This window comes from Microcebus murinus, chromosome 9 (assembly GCF_040939455.1).
Source record: "Microcebus murinus isolate Inina chromosome 9, M.murinus_Inina_mat1.0, whole genome shotgun sequence".
NCBI lineage: Eukaryota > Metazoa > Chordata > Mammalia > Primates > Cheirogaleidae > Microcebus > Microcebus murinus.
The window spans coordinates 16,662,215-16,681,262 of NC_134112.1; the positions used below are offsets into that span (position 1 = coordinate 16,662,215).

At 43.9% G+C, this 19,048-nt stretch overlaps 1 protein-coding gene across 6 annotated transcripts in view; it reads left to right on the forward strand.

Moving 5' to 3' along the window:
- Positions 1–19,048, forward strand: part of ELMO1 (engulfment and cell motility 1) — a 504,832-nt gene that overhangs the window by 246,875 nt on the left and 238,909 nt on the right. For all 6 annotated transcript variants that reach the window (XM_012777572.2, XM_076006306.1, XM_012777576.3 and 3 more), the window contains one exon: positions 14,318–14,422. In XM_012777572.2, the coding sequence (XP_012633026.1) occupies positions 14,318–14,422 (105 nt within the window). The remainder of the gene's footprint in view (positions 1–14,317; positions 14,423–19,048) is intronic.

A 19,048-nucleotide genomic window follows, 5' to 3' on the forward strand; every position in this document is an offset into this window, starting at 1 on the left:
CAAAGCATTAATCATGTTATGTGGTATACTTAGCCATTTTCCTACAATGGTAAAGTGCTTTAGTGTCACGATTTTGAATTGACAGAGTACTCCAAGTACAGTGCTGCATTTTCTTATGTAACTCGGCACCCGGAAGTCGGGTAAAGTGCTGCTGAACGTATATGTGAGTGGAAAACGAGAAATGCTATTGAATCTTCTTTGCCAGAGAAGTCCTTATAAATTAGACCAGTTACCACCCAGCTGGCAGACTAAAAATGTCCGTGCTTGAATGTGGCAAGGTGGAGAAGCTAGAATATTCCCACAGTCTTTTGGGGACTTTTGATTTTTTAATTAGTTCTTGTCTGATCCTATTGGCAGAACCCTGGGTATGAAGGTGCAGTGCAGCAATGTTGGGAGGGAGGCCCCTTTGGTACGATGTTTGTAAGACTCGAGAGTTAGCGTGGGCTCAGAATGGTCTTGCAGACCAGAATCCTGGAGCCGGCGCGAAAGCCAGGCTTCAAATTAATGACATCTGAAGTCTAAGAGCTCAAGGTCAGTTGATGTCCTGAGGACAACCGGGGCCTAGCATAGGACCAGGAGTCCCATACAAGGAAGCTTCGGTAGAATGTCTTGGAGAACTTTGACGCCACCCTGGGTTGAAACTTAAAGTTTGACAGCTGCAGTTTACCCAGGTGCTGGGCTGGGTGCAGAGCATCACCTTTCTCATTTAATCTTCACACCAGGCCAGTGAGAGAGGTAAATACCTCTACAGGGTTATAAGTGAAGAACTGGTTTTAGAAAGGTGAAATTTCTTCTCTAAGAACATCAATTGATATTGAAGATTGCACTGGAACCCGGGCTGGTCTCTCTCCACGGCCTGTGCTGCTAACCACGCCTGTGCCGCTAACCTGTCCTGCCTCCAACGTGAGCTTTTCCTGCCCGTTGTGCTTACCAGCCTCTTTCCTGACGAAGAACGTCAGGCCTAAAGGGCCAGGGTCTTTGGCCGCCATGTAAAGCCAGGCTGGGGCAGAGCATCTAAAAGTGCACACGCCACGTGAGCGTGGTGGGCACGTGACCCCCAGGCACCATGTACTCTCATGGGTGGGCTCTTCTGGGGACTCTTGGGGGCCACCTGTGTTTCCTTTGAACCATTCTTTGATTTATTCCTCCCACCTCCAACACACAGGGCCACTGAGAGAGGTGCCACCCACACCAGCTTTGCAGATGGAGAATGAGCACCTTGTGAGTGAGCGAAATCACCCCGTCACCTCTGCTGTTTAGTCTGACAGTGCGAGAAGCTGGCAGAAAGCTCCTTTGCATCAGGGTGCCACAGGGGGAAAAAAAGAAACAATCCTTGACTAGAGAATGAGGAATAGGAGAGGAAAGCATGCTATTTTGTAGACACGGCAGGATTTTATAAAAATACGTTCAGAATGGTTTCACAAAGACTGTGCATATATGCTTCAAGTCTGTTCAGGGAAGATTCGTTTGTGAAGGATTGAATGTTCCTATTAATATCCCTTATCTAAGAGAAACAGAGGCATCTCCTGAATTTCACAAAATGTAATGTGAAAACTGATCTCCAAGGGTCACCTTTAATATTTTGCTTCCTCCCTAGTTGTTGAAAATATATTTCACGTCTCCTTTACATACCAGCATATAGAGAAAAGAGAGCATAATCCCTAGGAAAGTACTATCAAATGTGAGTGTGCATTTGCATTCTTGCCAACAACCACTTTTGATCTTACGTTGTATTCCATACTATTTAAAGAGCAAAGTCCTGAAGATATTAAACATACTTGAGTTGGCTATAGTCAGATACTTGTTTAATTATGCTTTAAATTAATAAAATGTAGACTTTCTAAATTAAAATTTTCATTATAAAATATTTTGACCAGAGGGAAAAAATACAGAATATAAATGGTATTCATGTATGTAACAACCACTCGGGTTTTAACAGATATTAACATTTTGCTGTGTTTTCTTCCACTGTGACTTCATGTTGCAACTGTTTAAGGAACCAGGGGTCCTCAAAATTTTTAAACAGGGGGCCAGTTCACTGTCCCTCAGACCATTGGAGAGTGCGCACTGTGGGCCCAGGATGAGTCGGCTGCTAAGCAGGACAGGCAGCGGCGGAAAAACACCCGGCGGGCCGGATAAATGTCCTCATTGGGCTGCATGTGGCCTCGGGCCATAGTTTGAGGACCCCTGAATAGGCGATCACAGATATTGTTGTCTGACCCTGTCCCCATCCTCCTCTTCTCCCTCCTTCCTCCCATCATGGTGCTGATGTGTATCATTCCCCTGTGTGTTTTTATACTTTGAAAAAATGGTTGTGGACATATACTAAGTGAAATTTTCTTCTCAACTGTATTTTGAAGTGCCATTATCGGTACAGCACCATAAATATATTTTTAAAATAAATTTTCTGTTAAGTATAATTGTTGCAGTAGCCCACTTATTGGAGGAGATTGAGGTTAGTATAATACCTACAAAAAATAAGTTAGATTTTAAGAAGTTAGTTCCAGCTTTCCCTGTACCTCCCAGCACTGCTGTCCCCTCTGAGCAGCCTGCCGGATCCTTCCGGCCACGTCCCTCATGCGTGCTCACACCGCAGATACAGCTCAGAGACATGCGCAGAGGGCTGTTGTTTGTTTTGTTTTGTTTTTGCCCAAATACAACAAGTATGTGCACATGACGCAAAAACTTGCTTTTTTACTTCTCAGTTCGTTATAGACATGCTCACAAGGAAGCAGATGAAAAATCTGGTGTTTTCTAATATATTTATATATAAGCGCACATCACAAATCTTGTTCTTTTCACTTTCTTCTTTTTTTAAAATCCTTCCTCTTTAATTGCACCAAACGAAGCTGCTGCCCTCTTCTTTGTACCCTTTCTTCTTTCCAGTAGCATGTTAACCCTCTGGAGTGTGTTCTTCCCACTGTTTCTATGCTCTTACGATTGTGTATACACACGCAAACGCACACCCTTCCATACACATGCATAGCCATACCTGGTCATTGATCTACAAAAATGGGATCCGCTGCACTGGATCACTTACTACATTCTATGCATTAAGTAACAATTAGTGTTGAGGTTAGAAAAACATTTTAAAAAAAGTGTTTTTGCAAAGAGAGAGCCTTGCTCAAGGTGCCATAACATACCTGGCAGAGCCAAAGCTCTCACCCAGGTCTTCCCAGAGCCCGTCTTTCCTGCCCTGCCCCCAGCTGCAAGGGAAGAAGCTCCCACACAAACCCCGCCCCCTGCGACTCTACCAGGCCCTGGGAGGAGAATGCCCACCCCTGCCATCAGATTTCAGGTGCAGCTACCTCCCATGCTTGAGGTCACGCTGGACTCTACCTGGACCTGTGACCACGTGAGGTTCACAAGGACAGCAGGTGCTCCTCCCCTCCTTTCTTTTTAAAGATAGAAGTTTTTAATCCCATTTTATCTGTGTGCTAAGTTTAGGGGCAACTTGGCATTCGCATGCTATTTACCTAACATTTCCAATACTTCACATCCTCTTTCAAGGTTTATTGCATCCCGGGCTGGTGATGGGCTCAGATCCTCATCCTCAGAAGCTTATTCTCTGGGCTGAGCGGGGCACAGTTGGCGCTGTTGGCGGATGCCGGATGTGAGTGGCTGAAGCAAAGCTAAAGCAGAGGTCACTGCGTTTCTGCTGTTCCTGTCCAGCAAGACCAAAAGAGAGTGGATAATTCCCCTTTGGTATTTGCTGGTTTCATAGTGGGTTGTCACAAGATGCATTTGAAAAAGTTAATTTAAAAAATTAATTTCAACACTCGTTTTCAAACCGAAGCTGTGGCCATCCCTCTGATCTGTTTATCCTCACCTCCAGCCCGTTTCCGCTACAGTCGCTTCCATTACATTCTCCAGAAAGCCGTCTCCTTTCAGAAACCTTCAAGACCACAGGGTGTGATTGCACCTGTTTAGCTCCACTGTTATGAGGTTGAACCGTGTGACATTACATTTTTGTAGGTCAAAAAGTGGCCGGGTATCAGCAGTTCAGTGGTTTAACCCAGTATGTTTGTGGAACCCTGAATATTTTTACAGGTCACAGGGCTTTGTAGCTGGAAGGTCCCTCAGGATGACATTGCCCCACTGTCAACATGTGCAGGGATCACCTGGGGCTGGCCTGGGATTGCCCAGTCAAGGTCTAGGAGGTGCTGGCTTAAAGGATCAGGATAAAGCAGTGGGTAGAGGGGAGGTTTAAGGCCCAGAGGGCTGCACCAGGGCAGACAGGCAACTAAAGCAAACACTCTGGAGTGGCCTACTGTGCCCAAGAGGCCTCAGGACTTCGGTCTGCCCCTGATTCTGAGGATTCGGATCACAGATGCTCCTCCTGGGCTCTTCTATCGAAATGACACCCTTCTCACCTTACCTGGTAGCAGGAGTTTGGAATGCTGCCTGCAGGACCCGGGCCATCAGCCCTGCCTGGGAAGGACTTCCTTGGGGGGCAGCTGGGCTTGAGGCTTTCTGCCCAGGGTCGTCCCTCTGCCACAGCTGGACATGGCCCTGCAGGGACAGCTGCAGCAAACACTGGAGCAGACTCTAGGATGAGAATCCAAACTGTTTCTCATGTTCTCCTGCAAAATGAATTTATTACCTTGTTAGAGAAGAGTGGGCACACCCCTAATCAAATATAAGTAAAAGATCAATGCAATGAAGACATGAGAAAAAGTTAGAAAAATGTGAACAGATAGAAAAAAATTACTCATCTTCCCACCACTACCAATCATTATTATTAGTGCTTTGGTGAACTCCCTTCTAGTTTTTTAATGCAATTTTAAAAATATATGACTATGATAAGTCTATGTCTTGATATTACTGATTCTCATGTATACTTTATGTCATGAGAATATATAGAGAAAATTCTATATAAAATACATGTTGGCAAGGAATATATACTACTATAGAGATTATTATACAGCATATGATTAACATACATTTTATATTCCTACCCTTTTCTCTTGTGATAACTACTCCATGAACACAATTTTTTTTTTTTTTTTTTTTTTGAGACAGAGTCTCACTTTGTTGCCTAGGCTAGAGTGAGTGCCGTGGCGTCAACCTAGCTCACAGCAACCTCAGACTCCTGGGCTCAAGCGATCCTTCTGTCTCAGCCTCCCAAGTAGCTGGGACTACAGGCATGCGCCACCATGCCCGGCTAATTTTTTCTATATATATTAGTTGGCCAATTAGTTTCTTTCTATTTATAGTAGAGACGGGGTCTCACTCTTGCTCAGGCTGGTTTTGAACTCCCGACCTCGAGCAATCCGCCCGCCTCGGCCTCCCAGAGAGCTAGGATTACAGGCGTGAGCCACCGCGCCCGGCCCCATGAACACAATTTTAAAAGGTTGCACAGTACTCCCTGGAGTAGATCTTCCATCATGTAGTTAACTAGTTGTCCTTTTTAGTATACTGATTAAGAATATGGACTCTGGACTGTTGGCTTCAAATCCCAGCTTGCCGGTTGTAAGAATGTGAGAAAAGTGCTTAACCTCTCTGTGCCTCAGTTTGTTAATCTTTAAAACAGGTATAAGACTTGTATGCAGCCAGTTGTAGAAAAGAGACTATAGTCTCTAAATTTGAAAGCCAGATTTTGCCATTTATAAGAACTATGTTGAAGGAAGGAAAGAGGCGAATGTTTCCCAGCCATAGCTCAGGTCCCTAACATGCCAAGAGTATAGGTGGTCTTTTATATCTGAATATATCCGTGTCTGAGATTTGCCTTGAACAGCAGGAGGGAAGGTACCTGAGAACACTACGGTTGGGCATTGAATCGCTGTGACGCTAGCCGGTGGAGGGAAGGGAGACCTAGTTGTAAGCTTACTGAAAGCACTTTCAATGTAACATTTGCTGGACACAAAATTTTTACAGTTACGTATTTGGGAATCTATAAAATCATTACAATATCTATCCAGGGGAATAAAACGTTAATCATTCACAAAGGGGTAAGGGTGTTTCTGAGGAAGCAAAACATTCGCATTTCTTCGTTAGCTGAGATTTTAAACCTTTGATTAAGGAGTTTTTTTTTAGCTTTTCATAAAGACTGATTTCACTGGGAGAGCAAACGTCAGAACAAGAGTTGGCAAATGTTTCCTGCGAAGGGCCAGGCAGCAGGATTTAGGCTTCGAGAGCCGTACGCAAGTCTCTGTCACAGCTCTTGATTCTGCTCCGTGGCGTGAGGACAGCCACAGGCAGCGTGTGCACCAGTGAACATGACCGAGTTCCAGCAAAATCTCTGTTACGGGTGCTGAAACTTGAATTGCATGTAATTTGCACATCGCACATTATTCTTCATTTAATTTAAAAAATTTAAAAATGTAAAGGAAAAGGGATTTTATAGCACTGTACAAAAATAAGTAAGTGGTGGATCTGATTTGGCCCCCGGGCTGTAGTTTGCCAACCTGTGGCTTAGAACAGTGCTTGGCACCATTGACTGCTGTGTATTTGTTAGCTCTACTCCCACCGTTAGAGCCGTTACCACTGTCGTCATAAAGCATGCCTTTCTACTGTTATAAATAAAGCCCTGAAGGACATCCCTGGATGTTCCTCTGGATAAATACTGTAGAAAGATTTTTCCCCCTACTTTTGCAATTCTGCAAGTACTGCAGCCCCATGCCAGGGCCAGACAGTGCTAAGTTCTGGAGGAAGCTAGCAACATCTCTGCATCTCTTTGACTCCCTGGGAGTCCATCCGTGTGTAGCAGCTGCAGCTTGGTCAGCCCCGAGCTCCACCGTGGCCAAGAGCTTTCCTCTCCCGTGCCGGTGGCGGTCCCTTACCAGAGATAGCCGGAAGAGCTGTGCTGGGCTCCAAGGGAACAGGTTTCTTGATGGATTATTGAGGATGCCCAGGAGTGACAGTGGTGCATAGCCTGTGTCCTTTTCTGGACACTTTAGCTTGTGCTCTCCCTGGGGAGGGAGCAGCCCATGGGGAAATGGAGAAACCCACTCTTTCTCCTTCAATGGTAGTGATACTACGACTTCACCCCTTGTTTTAAAGTGACAAGAGGTGGGAGAAAGGGGGTCCTAAAAGGAATGGTACAAAAAGGAGCTGGGAAGAAAGGGAAGAAAGAACACACTGTTGTTGCTAGAGTGAGCCAGGGTACCTGAATTGTTCCGAATCCCACGTGAGCTAAGCTGAGTAGAAAAATTGCAGATATCTTTATAAACCTTGACAGCACTATTTCATTATTCATAAAGACTTTTGAGAAACCATAACCAGCTTCATTTTAAATGAAATTTATTCCCAAGGCATTTTTTAATTGAGTTTTTATGGTAATTCTTTGTATTGGCTATTGAATCAACATACCAAATAAACTGTGCTGAAGTGTATCCTTTTATTCGGTAAGCTGCAGTTCTGCTTCTTCAAGATAATGAAGTGAGCGGCAACCCAGATTTTCCTAAATTGCATACCCGGCAGTGTATGGACTTTTCTGACTTTATTTTAGAGTAATTTTTAAGAGGATATTATTTTTTCACTAAGGAAGTTTGCCTTAAATCCAGAATTATTAATGCGGGATCTTTCATTGTGTGCACATGTGAAGTTATTTGTAAGAGTGTGTGTCTTGCTGTATTGTTAAGACTTTTAGTAACTCACTTCTGAGATAGAAGTTCCTTGAAGGCAGCTACTATTTTTGTTTTAAATTCACCTTTGGATGAAAGGTATCATTTCTGTCCTGCACAGTACCTTGCACAATAGTAGACATCCAAAATTATGTGATCAAGGGGGAGAAGGAGCCAGGGGTTGCAAATATTTTTAAGGACAGGAACTTCTCTGCTAATTCTGTTTTCTGTAGCAGCACAGGACACCAGTAGTCCAACCCACAATCCCATCCTACTTCAACACACCTTTCTTTTTTCCTAGGGCTAACTATCTGAAGTTTTCCCCCAACTCTTCGGACATGCCTCTTTGTTCTGATATTTCTGCTTCTGCCTAGCCACTCTTCTGTGCACGATTTCTTGCATGTCAGAGGCTGGGGCTTGCAGTATGACATCTAGGCTGTGTCTTGTGTCCAGATGTGACCTAAGCCAGGCCCAGTCCAGTGGAACCTCCTCTGTTCTTCTTGTTATGCTCCTGTTGATGAAACCTGACATGCCAGAACCTTCTGGCTGCCACATGAAATCGACTCCTTTTGAACTTATTGCCAGCTCTAACTCAGCTCTAACTCTTAGCTCTTAATATCATAATACGAATGGTCATGGACTTTCCTTGGTTTCAGAACATTCCCAGTGAGGAGGTTCTCTTAGTGGGAGTTGGAGATGATCTTCGAGCTCAGTTGAAGCTGGGGTATTTCAGGGGTGTGGTTGTGGAATTGCTCAGCCAAGAGAAACAGAGCCAGGGTTTCTCTTCCTCCATGCCTGAAGGCCAGGAGGAAGCAGGTGGGTGAATGGAATTAGAGAGACCAGCAGAGGTGTTGGGAGGCCAGGCAAAAAAAAAAAAAAAAAAGAGAGAAATGTGTGTCGGAGAGGGAGGTACAGTGGGGAATCAAGGTGGCTTAGAACCTATTGGCCTGAATCCTTAGCATCTTTCTAGGTGTTTCTTTCATGAAGATTCTTTGCGCTTTACCTTAAAGCATCAAATTTTAATGATGAGGAGCTGTGCTCTCATGAATTATTCCTAAACCGTATTGCCCTTAATCTGTAGATGTGTGCTTGAATTTCTAAAAATCTTTTTACAAGACTTCACATTTCTCTGATTAAATTCCTTCTTTCTAATGGAGTGCATATTCTTAGTCACCAAAGACCTTTTAAACCTAAATTTTAAAAAAGCTACTGAATTGAAGTGGCGGCTTTGCTGCTTACTAGCTTTGATCTTGCAGAAGTTACAAGTTGTGACCTCACCGTAGAATGAGAACAGTGACATTTACCTGGTTAGTTGCCTCTTAGGGTAGTTGGGAAGAGTAACTGAAATTGTGCATTTGGAATACCTGGCATGATGCCCACTGGTATCAGGGCCGTCACCTGGTTGCAGTTATTTTTCTGCCTTTTAGAATATTTGCCGTCTGTCTGTCTGTCTGTCTGCCAGAATCTGAAGATCCCTAGAGGCTACTTGTAGGGATCTTGGGGACACTGATCTGTGTTGGGGATGACAAAGTCAGAGGCAACACGTTTACACAGATGTGTAAGTAGCCAGGTGAGAAGGTGGTGGGCCCTGTGTCAGCTCAGAGAATGTATGCCCTACCCAAAGCTGTCATACAATAAAGGTCACTGCCTAACCCAACGCTGGTACAGGGGAGTGAAGTGACTCCACCAGCTGGTGGGTGTAGGTACCTAGCTGCTCTTGCATTTGGTTACTGTGGCTTTAGCACGGTGATTGTTATAGTATGGCCCAGAAATCAGCAGCAGCATCCGAAAACTTGTATGAATGCAAGTAGTTCTTGGACTCCACCCCAGACCTACTGGACCAAAAACTCAGGGGTGGGGCCCAGCAACCTGCATGTAAGCAGACCCTCCAGGTGATTCTAATGCTTGCTCAAGTTTGAGAACTACTGATTTGGAAAATTGGTTCTCAACCTTGGCTGGATATTGGAATCATCTGGGGAGCTTAAAAAAAAATCTAATTGTTTGAATCCTAACCATGGAGCTTCTCGTTGAACTGATTTGGGGTATAACCTGGACATCAGGATTATTCAGATCCCCCCAGGGGATTTTCAAGTGCAAGGTAGAGAACTGCTGTTCTAGGGAGCTTGCTGAAACACTCAACATGCTCTTTTTTCCTGGGCGGGGAGGAGAGCAGAGGTAGGCATGTGTCCTTTGACAGAGTCCATGGATAGCCCTCTTCCACTTGGGGAATGTGACCTTAAACCACCAGCCTCAAGAAATACTCTTGAATGGGGCTTTTCATAGACTAAATGAATATTCACTCCATGTGATTTGTTTTAAAGGTTGCCTTTAATGCTGTATTTGTTCAGCAAATGTAGGCACTCTTATAGCACAAATATTAACTCCTAAATCCTCAAAGGCTTTCCCCACAATATGCCATCTGGCAGGCATTATTGTAATCATCTCTTTCTTTTCTACACTAATGAAGGACTAGTATGGCATTAGTAATTGAAAAATATACAGATCATTTAAAAATCATTCAGGCTAGTGCCAGTACTGTTTCCCCAACCGGGAAGCACTCAGGAGTGGAAATATAGACTGATTACAGTTTCCTACTTCCCTGTGGAGGTGCTGATACATATTATTTTAGTCAGAAATTTGAGCAATAAGAGGAGCGAGAAGCTTCTAAATTACAATTCCCTTGTCTGAATAAAGGAGTTTGTTTCATTGATGAGAGACCTCACCACAGAGCAGGTGAACAGCAGGTATATCTGAAATGCATTTGCACTTTGGAGCAAGTGGGTTAAAGCGTGATGGAATAGCAGCTGCATGGGATTTAAGGAGTTGGTGGGTCTGGATTCTAGATCTTCTTTTGATATTACCTGTGTTATTTGGGATGAGCCATTCTATCCACCAGTGGGTCTCAAAAGTGTAGTCTTCCACTAGCATCTGTATCTCCTGGGAGATAATCTCCTGGGAATTTGTTAGAGATGCAAATTCTTAGATCTCATCCCAAGCCTACTGAGTCAGATGCTCAGGAGGTGGAGCCAGCAATCGGTGTTTTAACAACTGCTCTGTGAGATTCAGATGCCTGCCCAGGTTTGAGCGCCACTGTTCTCCACCAGGGACTCTGTTTTTGTAATCTATAAAATAAGAGAACCAGCCTAGATTATATTTAAGGCCCACTGTAGCTCTCCAACGGCCATGAGATATGGACCCAGAACAGGTGTGGAGATTTTCTGTCTTAGAGCTTATACCTTCCCTTCGGTATGCGATTGAAATAATTCAGCTGAAAAACTGGCATGCGTGTAACAGATGAGAAACTGATCTCCAGGAATTAGATACTCAAACTAGATACCCAAACTGCACATAAGGTGCTCAGAATAACTCTGATATCTTCTGCTGATTTCTAATAACTCATGATATCTTCTGCTGGTTGATACCACATTGCCAAATTTTAAAACTCCGGTGTTTTGGAAATGGAAGCAGCCATTCACCCTTTCCCTAGGGGCTGAGAGATGTCTGCTGTGATTCACGGAGTGGCACTCTACAGGCACTAACAAATGGCATTTCAGAAGGATGTACAGAGGTACACAGGCTTTGCAGTAAAACAAGGGAAAATTTCAAGCCATTTATCAAAGCTCCTGCAGCTTCCATTTCAAGACAGGTGGAAAAAAAAATAACATGGAACAAGAAAATAAAATAAATCTGTATCCAGAGCATCTCATAAATAAGAAAGAAGTTGGGGAGCTTTTGGCCTTGCCTGGCTCTCAGAGTATTTTTGTCGCAGTACAGAAAGCTTTTTAAATGTCTTGGCATGCAATTCTTTTCCTTTTCCCATTATCAAAATCTCTGGTTGTAAAGTTATTTAAAACAAAATAAAGAAAATCATTTCAAGGAGAGGGAGGCTGGGAAAATGATATCTGGAGTTAGAGAGAGAAAGAGAAAGAGAGGGAAAAAAGTATAGTTCACCTCCAACTACACAGTATTTTTTTCATGTAAAAATGTAGTGATGCTTCATAATTCATGGCAAGTCATTGAAAATCAAAGGCAATTTTCTAATTGGCTTTGCTCAGCAAGAGCTTATTTGTTTTGAGACAATTAGGACATGGTTTATTGAACATGAGAGAGACTTTGGTCTGTTTTAATGTCTGGGAGGGATGGAGAAATCATAGCTTTTATTAAAAAGGGTGGATCCTAGGCCCACTCTGCCTGAGGGAATGGTGTTGATTGAAAAGAACTGCAACAACTGGGGACATCTTTGTGGAATTCCCAGCAGTGTCAGGTTGGTGATCAACCTGGTGAAAATCCTATGCTCAGAGTTCACATTCGGGCTCTGCTAATACTGACTCAGCCCCAAATTGTCAGTGCCTCAGTTTCCTTCTTGCCAAAGGAGGATAACGATAGCATCTACCTGGTGAGGGTTTTATAAGGATTAAGAGCTCCATATGCAAGACATTTGGTGCAATGCCTGGTACATAGTACATCTTATTTTATTGGGACTATTTGCTGATTGGTTATATGGCTCTTTAAAAGAACTCTAAAAATCAATTATATTTTTTATTAACTGTAAGGATTTTTTGAAACCAGCAGTGCCCTAATTAATGAACCCAGTGTGTGCTCAAGAGGGGTGTGATTAATAAAAGGAGGCTTCATGGGGACTCAGGGTGCAAGATTTAAATTCGACTGATGACTCTTTAGCCATGGTCATGATCTTCTCCCAGGTCAACTTCCCTAACACACAGCTTTGGGGATTTGTTGGAATTAGAGTCAGAGAATCTAATTTTTTTTTTTACTTGATTTCTTTTTTTAATGTATTTATTTTTGAAATTCACAGGCCAGCACTAGAAATAGGTCTGAAATAAACGTCATGTTTTTCTTTTTTACGTCTGGCCCCCTCTCCTCTGCTGGCTGGCCGGTGCTGCGTGGCAGCTAATATTGATCAGCCTACATTTTCCTCAAACTTCTCTCAGTCTTTGTAAAGACTAAATGCTAGAAGTACCAAAATAAATGCATTCAACTTTGAAACAGGTGGTAAGGAAAAAAAATAGGAACAAAAGATTGTTGAGATATGTTGTCCAAGAAGTCATTGCCTGCTCGGCCAAAGCCAAGCTTCTGAACCCATCCGAGCCTCAGTTTCCTCACCAGTAAAATGGGGATAACAGTTGTACCTACCATAAGTGAGATTTCATAGTGGAAAGTTCAAAATAGTGATCAGACTCAGAAAGTACTGAACAAATATCCACTTTTTTATATCACTGTCTTCATGAAAATCTAATTTATCAAAGTCAAAACAATCGATTTCTGTGTAATAAGGGAATTTTACTATTTTTTGCTAAATAGCTAAAACTATTATAAACTCTTTCATTACAAGTTACTTTTTAGACTAACTCTCTGATCATTTATTTCCAATTAAGTCAGGATCCCAATGCATTTGACATGCTGAATGATTTTTTATTTTTGTTGCAATTATATTTATTTTATGAGATATATCTTTCTTATCATTGGTGGCAGTATTTTGGTATTTTCAAAACTTTCCAACATTTTAATAAATGAATCAGGATGAAATGTTAAAATATTCAAATGCTTGCACTCACATAACCCCTAGCTGTGGACAGGGATGCTCTTGGAACCGTGGAACTGTGGCCAGTAGGCAGCACTGCTGTCCCATAATTTTAGATGTTGTTTATTAGCTTATAAACATTTCAAATCTGCATGGGAAAGACGGTTTAGCTGTACTCCTGAATGTTGTAGAGAAGTGTTTGTGAGTTGTCTGAACCTTGAAAAGTGAACAGAAAGGACCTTCTGTGCCGAAATTAGAAAAAAATTGCCTTTAAGCAAAATTTCCCTGGCAAAATAGAGATTCAAGCTGTTTAAAGTATTCAGGGACAAAACTAAAATATGTCATTTCATACAAATGATCTGGATCATGAGGCCAAAGCAGTTTTTTTAAAAAAATATTTCTTTAACATTTATTTTTCATCTATTTAACCTGGGGTGGGGGGGAACTTGCCTTCCCTTAAATCATTTACCATTTGGATCTGAATTTTCAGGACAGTTCTATGGCGAGTGTTTTCAGTGGTTAATGGTGGAGAGTGGTCTGCTGCTCTACGTAAGAGTCTTGTGGTGTTTCCCGGGCGATCTCAAGCACACGGAGGATTCAGACGAGCCAGGCCTGCTCCCTGGTTAAGCATGTTTGAAACTATTGTTTAATCTTCAGGGTTCTCAGTGGCACGTGTGACCACACGGCCAAGCACTCTTCCTGGGAGTAGGCCTGGGGATCTGAATGCTATCCAGTGCCTGTGGAGTGTGTAACCCCGGACGGTTCGAGAAGCCCGTGCACACGTGAGGATGAGGAGTTAAGGTGTGGGCAGGTAATGGCTTCCCAGAAGTCATCTATCTGAGTTGAAGGGCAGAAGTGTGACTTTATCCCAGGTCTTCCTCACCAAACGCTGTTGGTTCCACTTTAGAGCAGCCACCAGAAATAACTTTTATCTCATTTTCTTTTCCTCACACTGTTACATGTCTAAGAATATTCCCATATTTTGACTTCGACTACGTTTCCTACTCCCAGGTATAACAGCTGGCTGAGCTGTCGGAAGAAGCCCCTGCCCCCACCTCAGTAGGGTCACATGGAAGTAGACAGTGTCATCATATTTGATCATTTGGAGCTTGCCTTGTGATACATCAGTCTCCAGGGGGAAACCGGATCCCTGGTGGTCGGTGGAATCTCTGAAGAATTAACCTTATCAAATGTTTTGTTTTAATCACAGAATCATGTGAACCCTGCCATGGACTTCACCCAGACTCCTCCTGGCATGCTGGCTCTGGACAACATGCTGTACTTTGCTAAGCACCATCAGGACGCGTACATCCGGGTAAGCCTGCAGCCCCTGCTCAGATATTATGTTTCCCACTGAATTTTAATGCCAAACTCAGATGAATGACCCACCCCAGATTTTTGGCTTTCTCAGTAAACTAATATATATATATATATATATATATATATATTACAATTAAGTGAAATCAATTAGGGAACTGAAATGGGGATTTCTAACTTTTAAACTTTTTCTACATGATGGCATTTTTAAAAAACACAATCAACACTAGAAGAATATTTTATATAGTTGGATATTGAATTATGACAAAAAACCTTAAACTTAAGCAACAAGGAACAGAAATGCACTATCTACCCCCAAACCGCATGACCTCAAATTTAGTGGAGACCCTGTTAGACTTATTCCCCAGGTTGGACAGAGGCCCAGGATTCTCTCTGGCGTCTTGTGTCTGTTCAGTCTAATGCTGGGGATACAATAAGATAAACAAAAAGAGAAAAATGAGAGAGATGGGGAGGGAAGACAAATGTCTTCTCACATTTCATAATAGAGTATTTAAACTCCAGGGACTAAGTTAGATCAGTTTGTGAGTGGGGCAGAAGGAAGTGGAGGCCTCTGTGAAATAGAAGATGCCATCAGCTGATGGGGCAGTGCCAGCGTGGAGAAGACACCGTGTGACTGAACGGGAAGCTAAGGCAAAGTGACTTAAACAGTGGCCCCCAACCTTTTAGGCACCAGGGACAAGTTTCACGGAAAATAATTTTTCCACCAACAGTGGGGGCTGTTGTGAGTTGGGGGGATGGGATGTGGAGCTGGGGAGGTGATACACGGCCTGCTTCCTAACAGGGCTCAGACTGGGGGATGGGACCACAGACTGAAAAGGCTCATCCATCGGGGTGCTCAGTTACAGCCCCAGATTTGTGCTGACGCCTCTCCCCGTCCTCAGGGGAAAAGCCCGGATTCAGTCAGCATGAGGTAGATCCAAGATGTTCTCTGCCGGATTCTCAGTGGCACTGGCCTCCTGGAAACCTGGGTTCGAGACCCAAGCACTGTCTTTATCTAGTGACACAAACATGGGCAGCTCCTTTTGTCTGGGCTTACGTTTCTCTGTAAGCAAGAGAGACTGACTGGTTCTCAGCTGGGACAGTATTCGTTCCCCTAGAGCGCATTTGGAAATGTGCAGGCGTGTTTCTTTGGTTGTCACCATGCCTAGGGGGGGCTACTGGCCAAACCTGCAATCTATAGGACAGTCTGCACAGTGAAAAATTGTACCACCCAGCAGTGGCCCCCTTGAATCACGCCATGCCAGATCTCTGAGTTCTCTGTAGGCAAAATATTTTAAAGTTATGTGTTTTTCTATACATGCCATTTGGGAAGCTTTGACCTATTCTGAAATGTTATTATTAATCATATTTGTGATTTGATTACACAGAGGATTTTATGGTCCTTTCTTTGAAAGGTTTGGGATCAGGTGTTTGGTCAGAAATGCAGCCCCCCCCCTAAGAAAATTATATTTTCATAAAGCTTTGATTTTACTTATATGTGTATACATTTATTGTACAGATGTTTTCAAGGAATGTAATCTGTGTTCCTAGTAAGTAAATTAATATTTTTGAGATACCGTGTTGTATAGCCTTGAAGGGCCGAACATGAAAGTAGAAGCCAAGTAGAAATTGAATTTACCATTAACTGATTAGTGTTTGCAGATGAATGTTTCTAAAATTAGAGCTTATTGATGCTGAATGTATTGGTAGTTGCATGAGAAGCATATGTCTGATGAAAAGTAATTTCATGTTTGAAGCCTGTTTTCCTCAATGCGTTCTCCAAACCTTCGGTCCCCAACCTCCGCCCCCACCCTCATCCTTTTTCTATGAAACTTAGGAACCAGGGAGCTCCTCATCGCTCGAATCACCACTTGAGCTTCGCTCCCCCCACTCAAGACTGTGGAAGAATTGTTTTCCATGAAACCGGTCCCTGGTACCAAAAAGGTCTGGGACCGCTGCAAATGTTGTAGGTGAAATTAATACCATGGCAACCTGACAGAACTTTATATTTGATAGGGACCTAAAGGACAGACCTATTTGTAAAGATAAATGTGGCTATTTTGTGTCCACATGCACTTTTCATCATAGGTTAGACATTTCTATATTTCAGATGTCTTTATCCCTGATTTTTTTCCTGTGTCTCATCTGACTTCGGGGCATTTACTAGATAGAAAACTAAAGCTATTTCCATGAATGGATGGGGTTAGTGGATCATATATAAAGTCTGAGGCTTTCTGCAGGGAAGTTTTGGGGTGACTATGAAAATAGATATCTCAGTGATCGTGCAGTCATGCTAGAGAGTGCAAATAGTGATTGTGGACAGCTGATTAAGTTTTGATCCATGGGCTGAGTGGTCTCTTCTGAAACATAAAGAGGGGCTCATTTTTTTAAGTTTAGATAAAATCTATGTTTGTTGATGATATAAATCTCCCATATGAATTCAATCATACATTTATGATTTGTATCTTTTGTTTGATAGATGGTTATTTTGTACCTGAATATAGCTTGGCCATTCACTTTCTTTGCCAGTTAGATTTATGGTTGAGATCTTTTGTAAAGAAATTGTCACACACACACACACACACACACACACACACACACACACACACATGCGTGTGCACACATACACACAGGAGCTGGCACACACAAATATTCCCTCTTTGCCCTTAATACCCCCCGCCACGCCCAGGTATCGTGTACCCGTGTGTTCCAAGTTGTCCCCTTGCCTATGTTCTCACTCACCTGCCACTCCTTTGTCAACACCCTCCAACAAGACTTCTACCCATCACTTTCTGGAAGCTGTCCTGCCAAATGCAGGCCATTCTCGTCATCGTTCACCTCATTTGCCCTGCCCTGGACGCCTGGCAGTGTTTCCAGTGACCAGTCCTCCCTTCTTGCCCTGCAGCCGGTGCTGTAGGTCTAGACTGTGGCTCTCAGCCCCTCTAGTGGGTTTCTCTTCTTCTGCCTGCCTGTCTGACGCTTTGCTCTTCCCTGTCGCGCAGGCTGCACGAGCTTCCTGAGTGGCCGTCCCAGGCCCAGCGGTGCCCAGAGGTTGGGGTGTCCTCAAGGATCGGGGTGCTCAGGGGTTCACTGTCTGGAGATGCAAAGGAAGAATGGCAGTAGAGGGTGGTGATAAGACAAACACCAGGCAGTTTCCAAGCCACTTGGCACGTGTCTCGATCGGGGAGGGGGATACTGGGTGCTCAGAGGAGAGTTGCCAACACAGATGTCGGGGGCAGGTCGGGAAAGCTCCTGAGGAAGTGGCATCCCGGCTCCGAGCACTGACAGCGCTGGTTAACCAGGTGACTGGGAGAACGTGGCGAGGGCACTGCAGGTGGACAGCGCCTCGAGAGCAAAGGCGTAACGGCTGCATGTTGCCTGTTCGGGGAGCCGGAGCAGCTGTTCTTAGGATGGCTGAGACACAGGGAGTGGCAAACACGTTCAGGCAGATGTGGGCTAGTTCATCAGGGATATTTAAGCCATTTTAAAGGGTTCGTTTGGATCTACAGGCAGTGAAGAATTTCTGAAGTGTTCTCAGTCAAGATGATGAGAATTAATTTTAGAAAAACCACTCTCCCACTAGTAAACAAATGTGAGAAATCAAAACCAGAAGCAAAAATAAAACTGGGGAAATTATAGAGAAATGAAAGCGCCCTAAATTAGGATGATGGGAGCGGCTGTGGAGAGAAGCAGTTTGAATGAGTTACTTTGGGGCTAAAACACACTGGCCCTCCCTCTCCATGGAAGAGGGCAATTTCTGGCCTGAGGGGTGGTGGACGTGGTGTTATTAAGGAAATAGATAATCCAGGTCTGCGAGGGGACAGGCATTTGGAGCATCCGGACTTCTATGTACCTGGAACACCTGTCCGGGAGGGCCTGTGTGGTAGGCAGTGAGATCTGGGAGGCAGAGCTCAGACCCATGACGACGACACATTCTCTGTGTTCCACCTCCTTGAGCATCTCTTGTTCCCTCCGATTCATTCATCTGTGTTGTAGCAGTGCTATCTTAACCGCCTCCCTGCTGAGCCTGGTACCTTCAAATCCGCTTCCCATGCTGACTATTGGAATGATCTTCTAAACATAGTTCAGAATGCCTCGGGCAGCAGCCCTGGCTACAGCCTATCTCTGGGACTTTATCTCTTGCTGCCCACTCCCCTCTCTCTCTTCTCCACCCTCCCACTGCCATACCAAATGATGGTGCGCCACAAGCACGTGCCCACTGCTGTGTCTTTGCTCCCATGCCTGATTTTGCCCAAGTGCTGGTCCCGCCATCTGCCTGTTGGACACCCTCATGGCAAAGGTCATCTGCTCTCTGAAGACTTCCTGCACCTCTACCAGGCTGACTCCATGTATTCTCTTGTACACACTTACAGTTTAATTTGGGTGTCCTCAAACTACGGCCTGCGAGGGCTGCCTGGCATATTTATCCGGCCCTCCGGTGATTTTGCCACCACTGCCTGTCCTGCTTAGCAGCCAACTCGTCCCGGGCCCACAATGCGCACTCTCCAACAGTCTGAGGGACGGTGAACTGGCCCCCTGTTTAAAAAGTTTGAGGACCCCTGGTTTAATTCCTAGAACATTTTATAGCTTTAAATGTATTTACCTTCTATCTCCCCTAATTGAT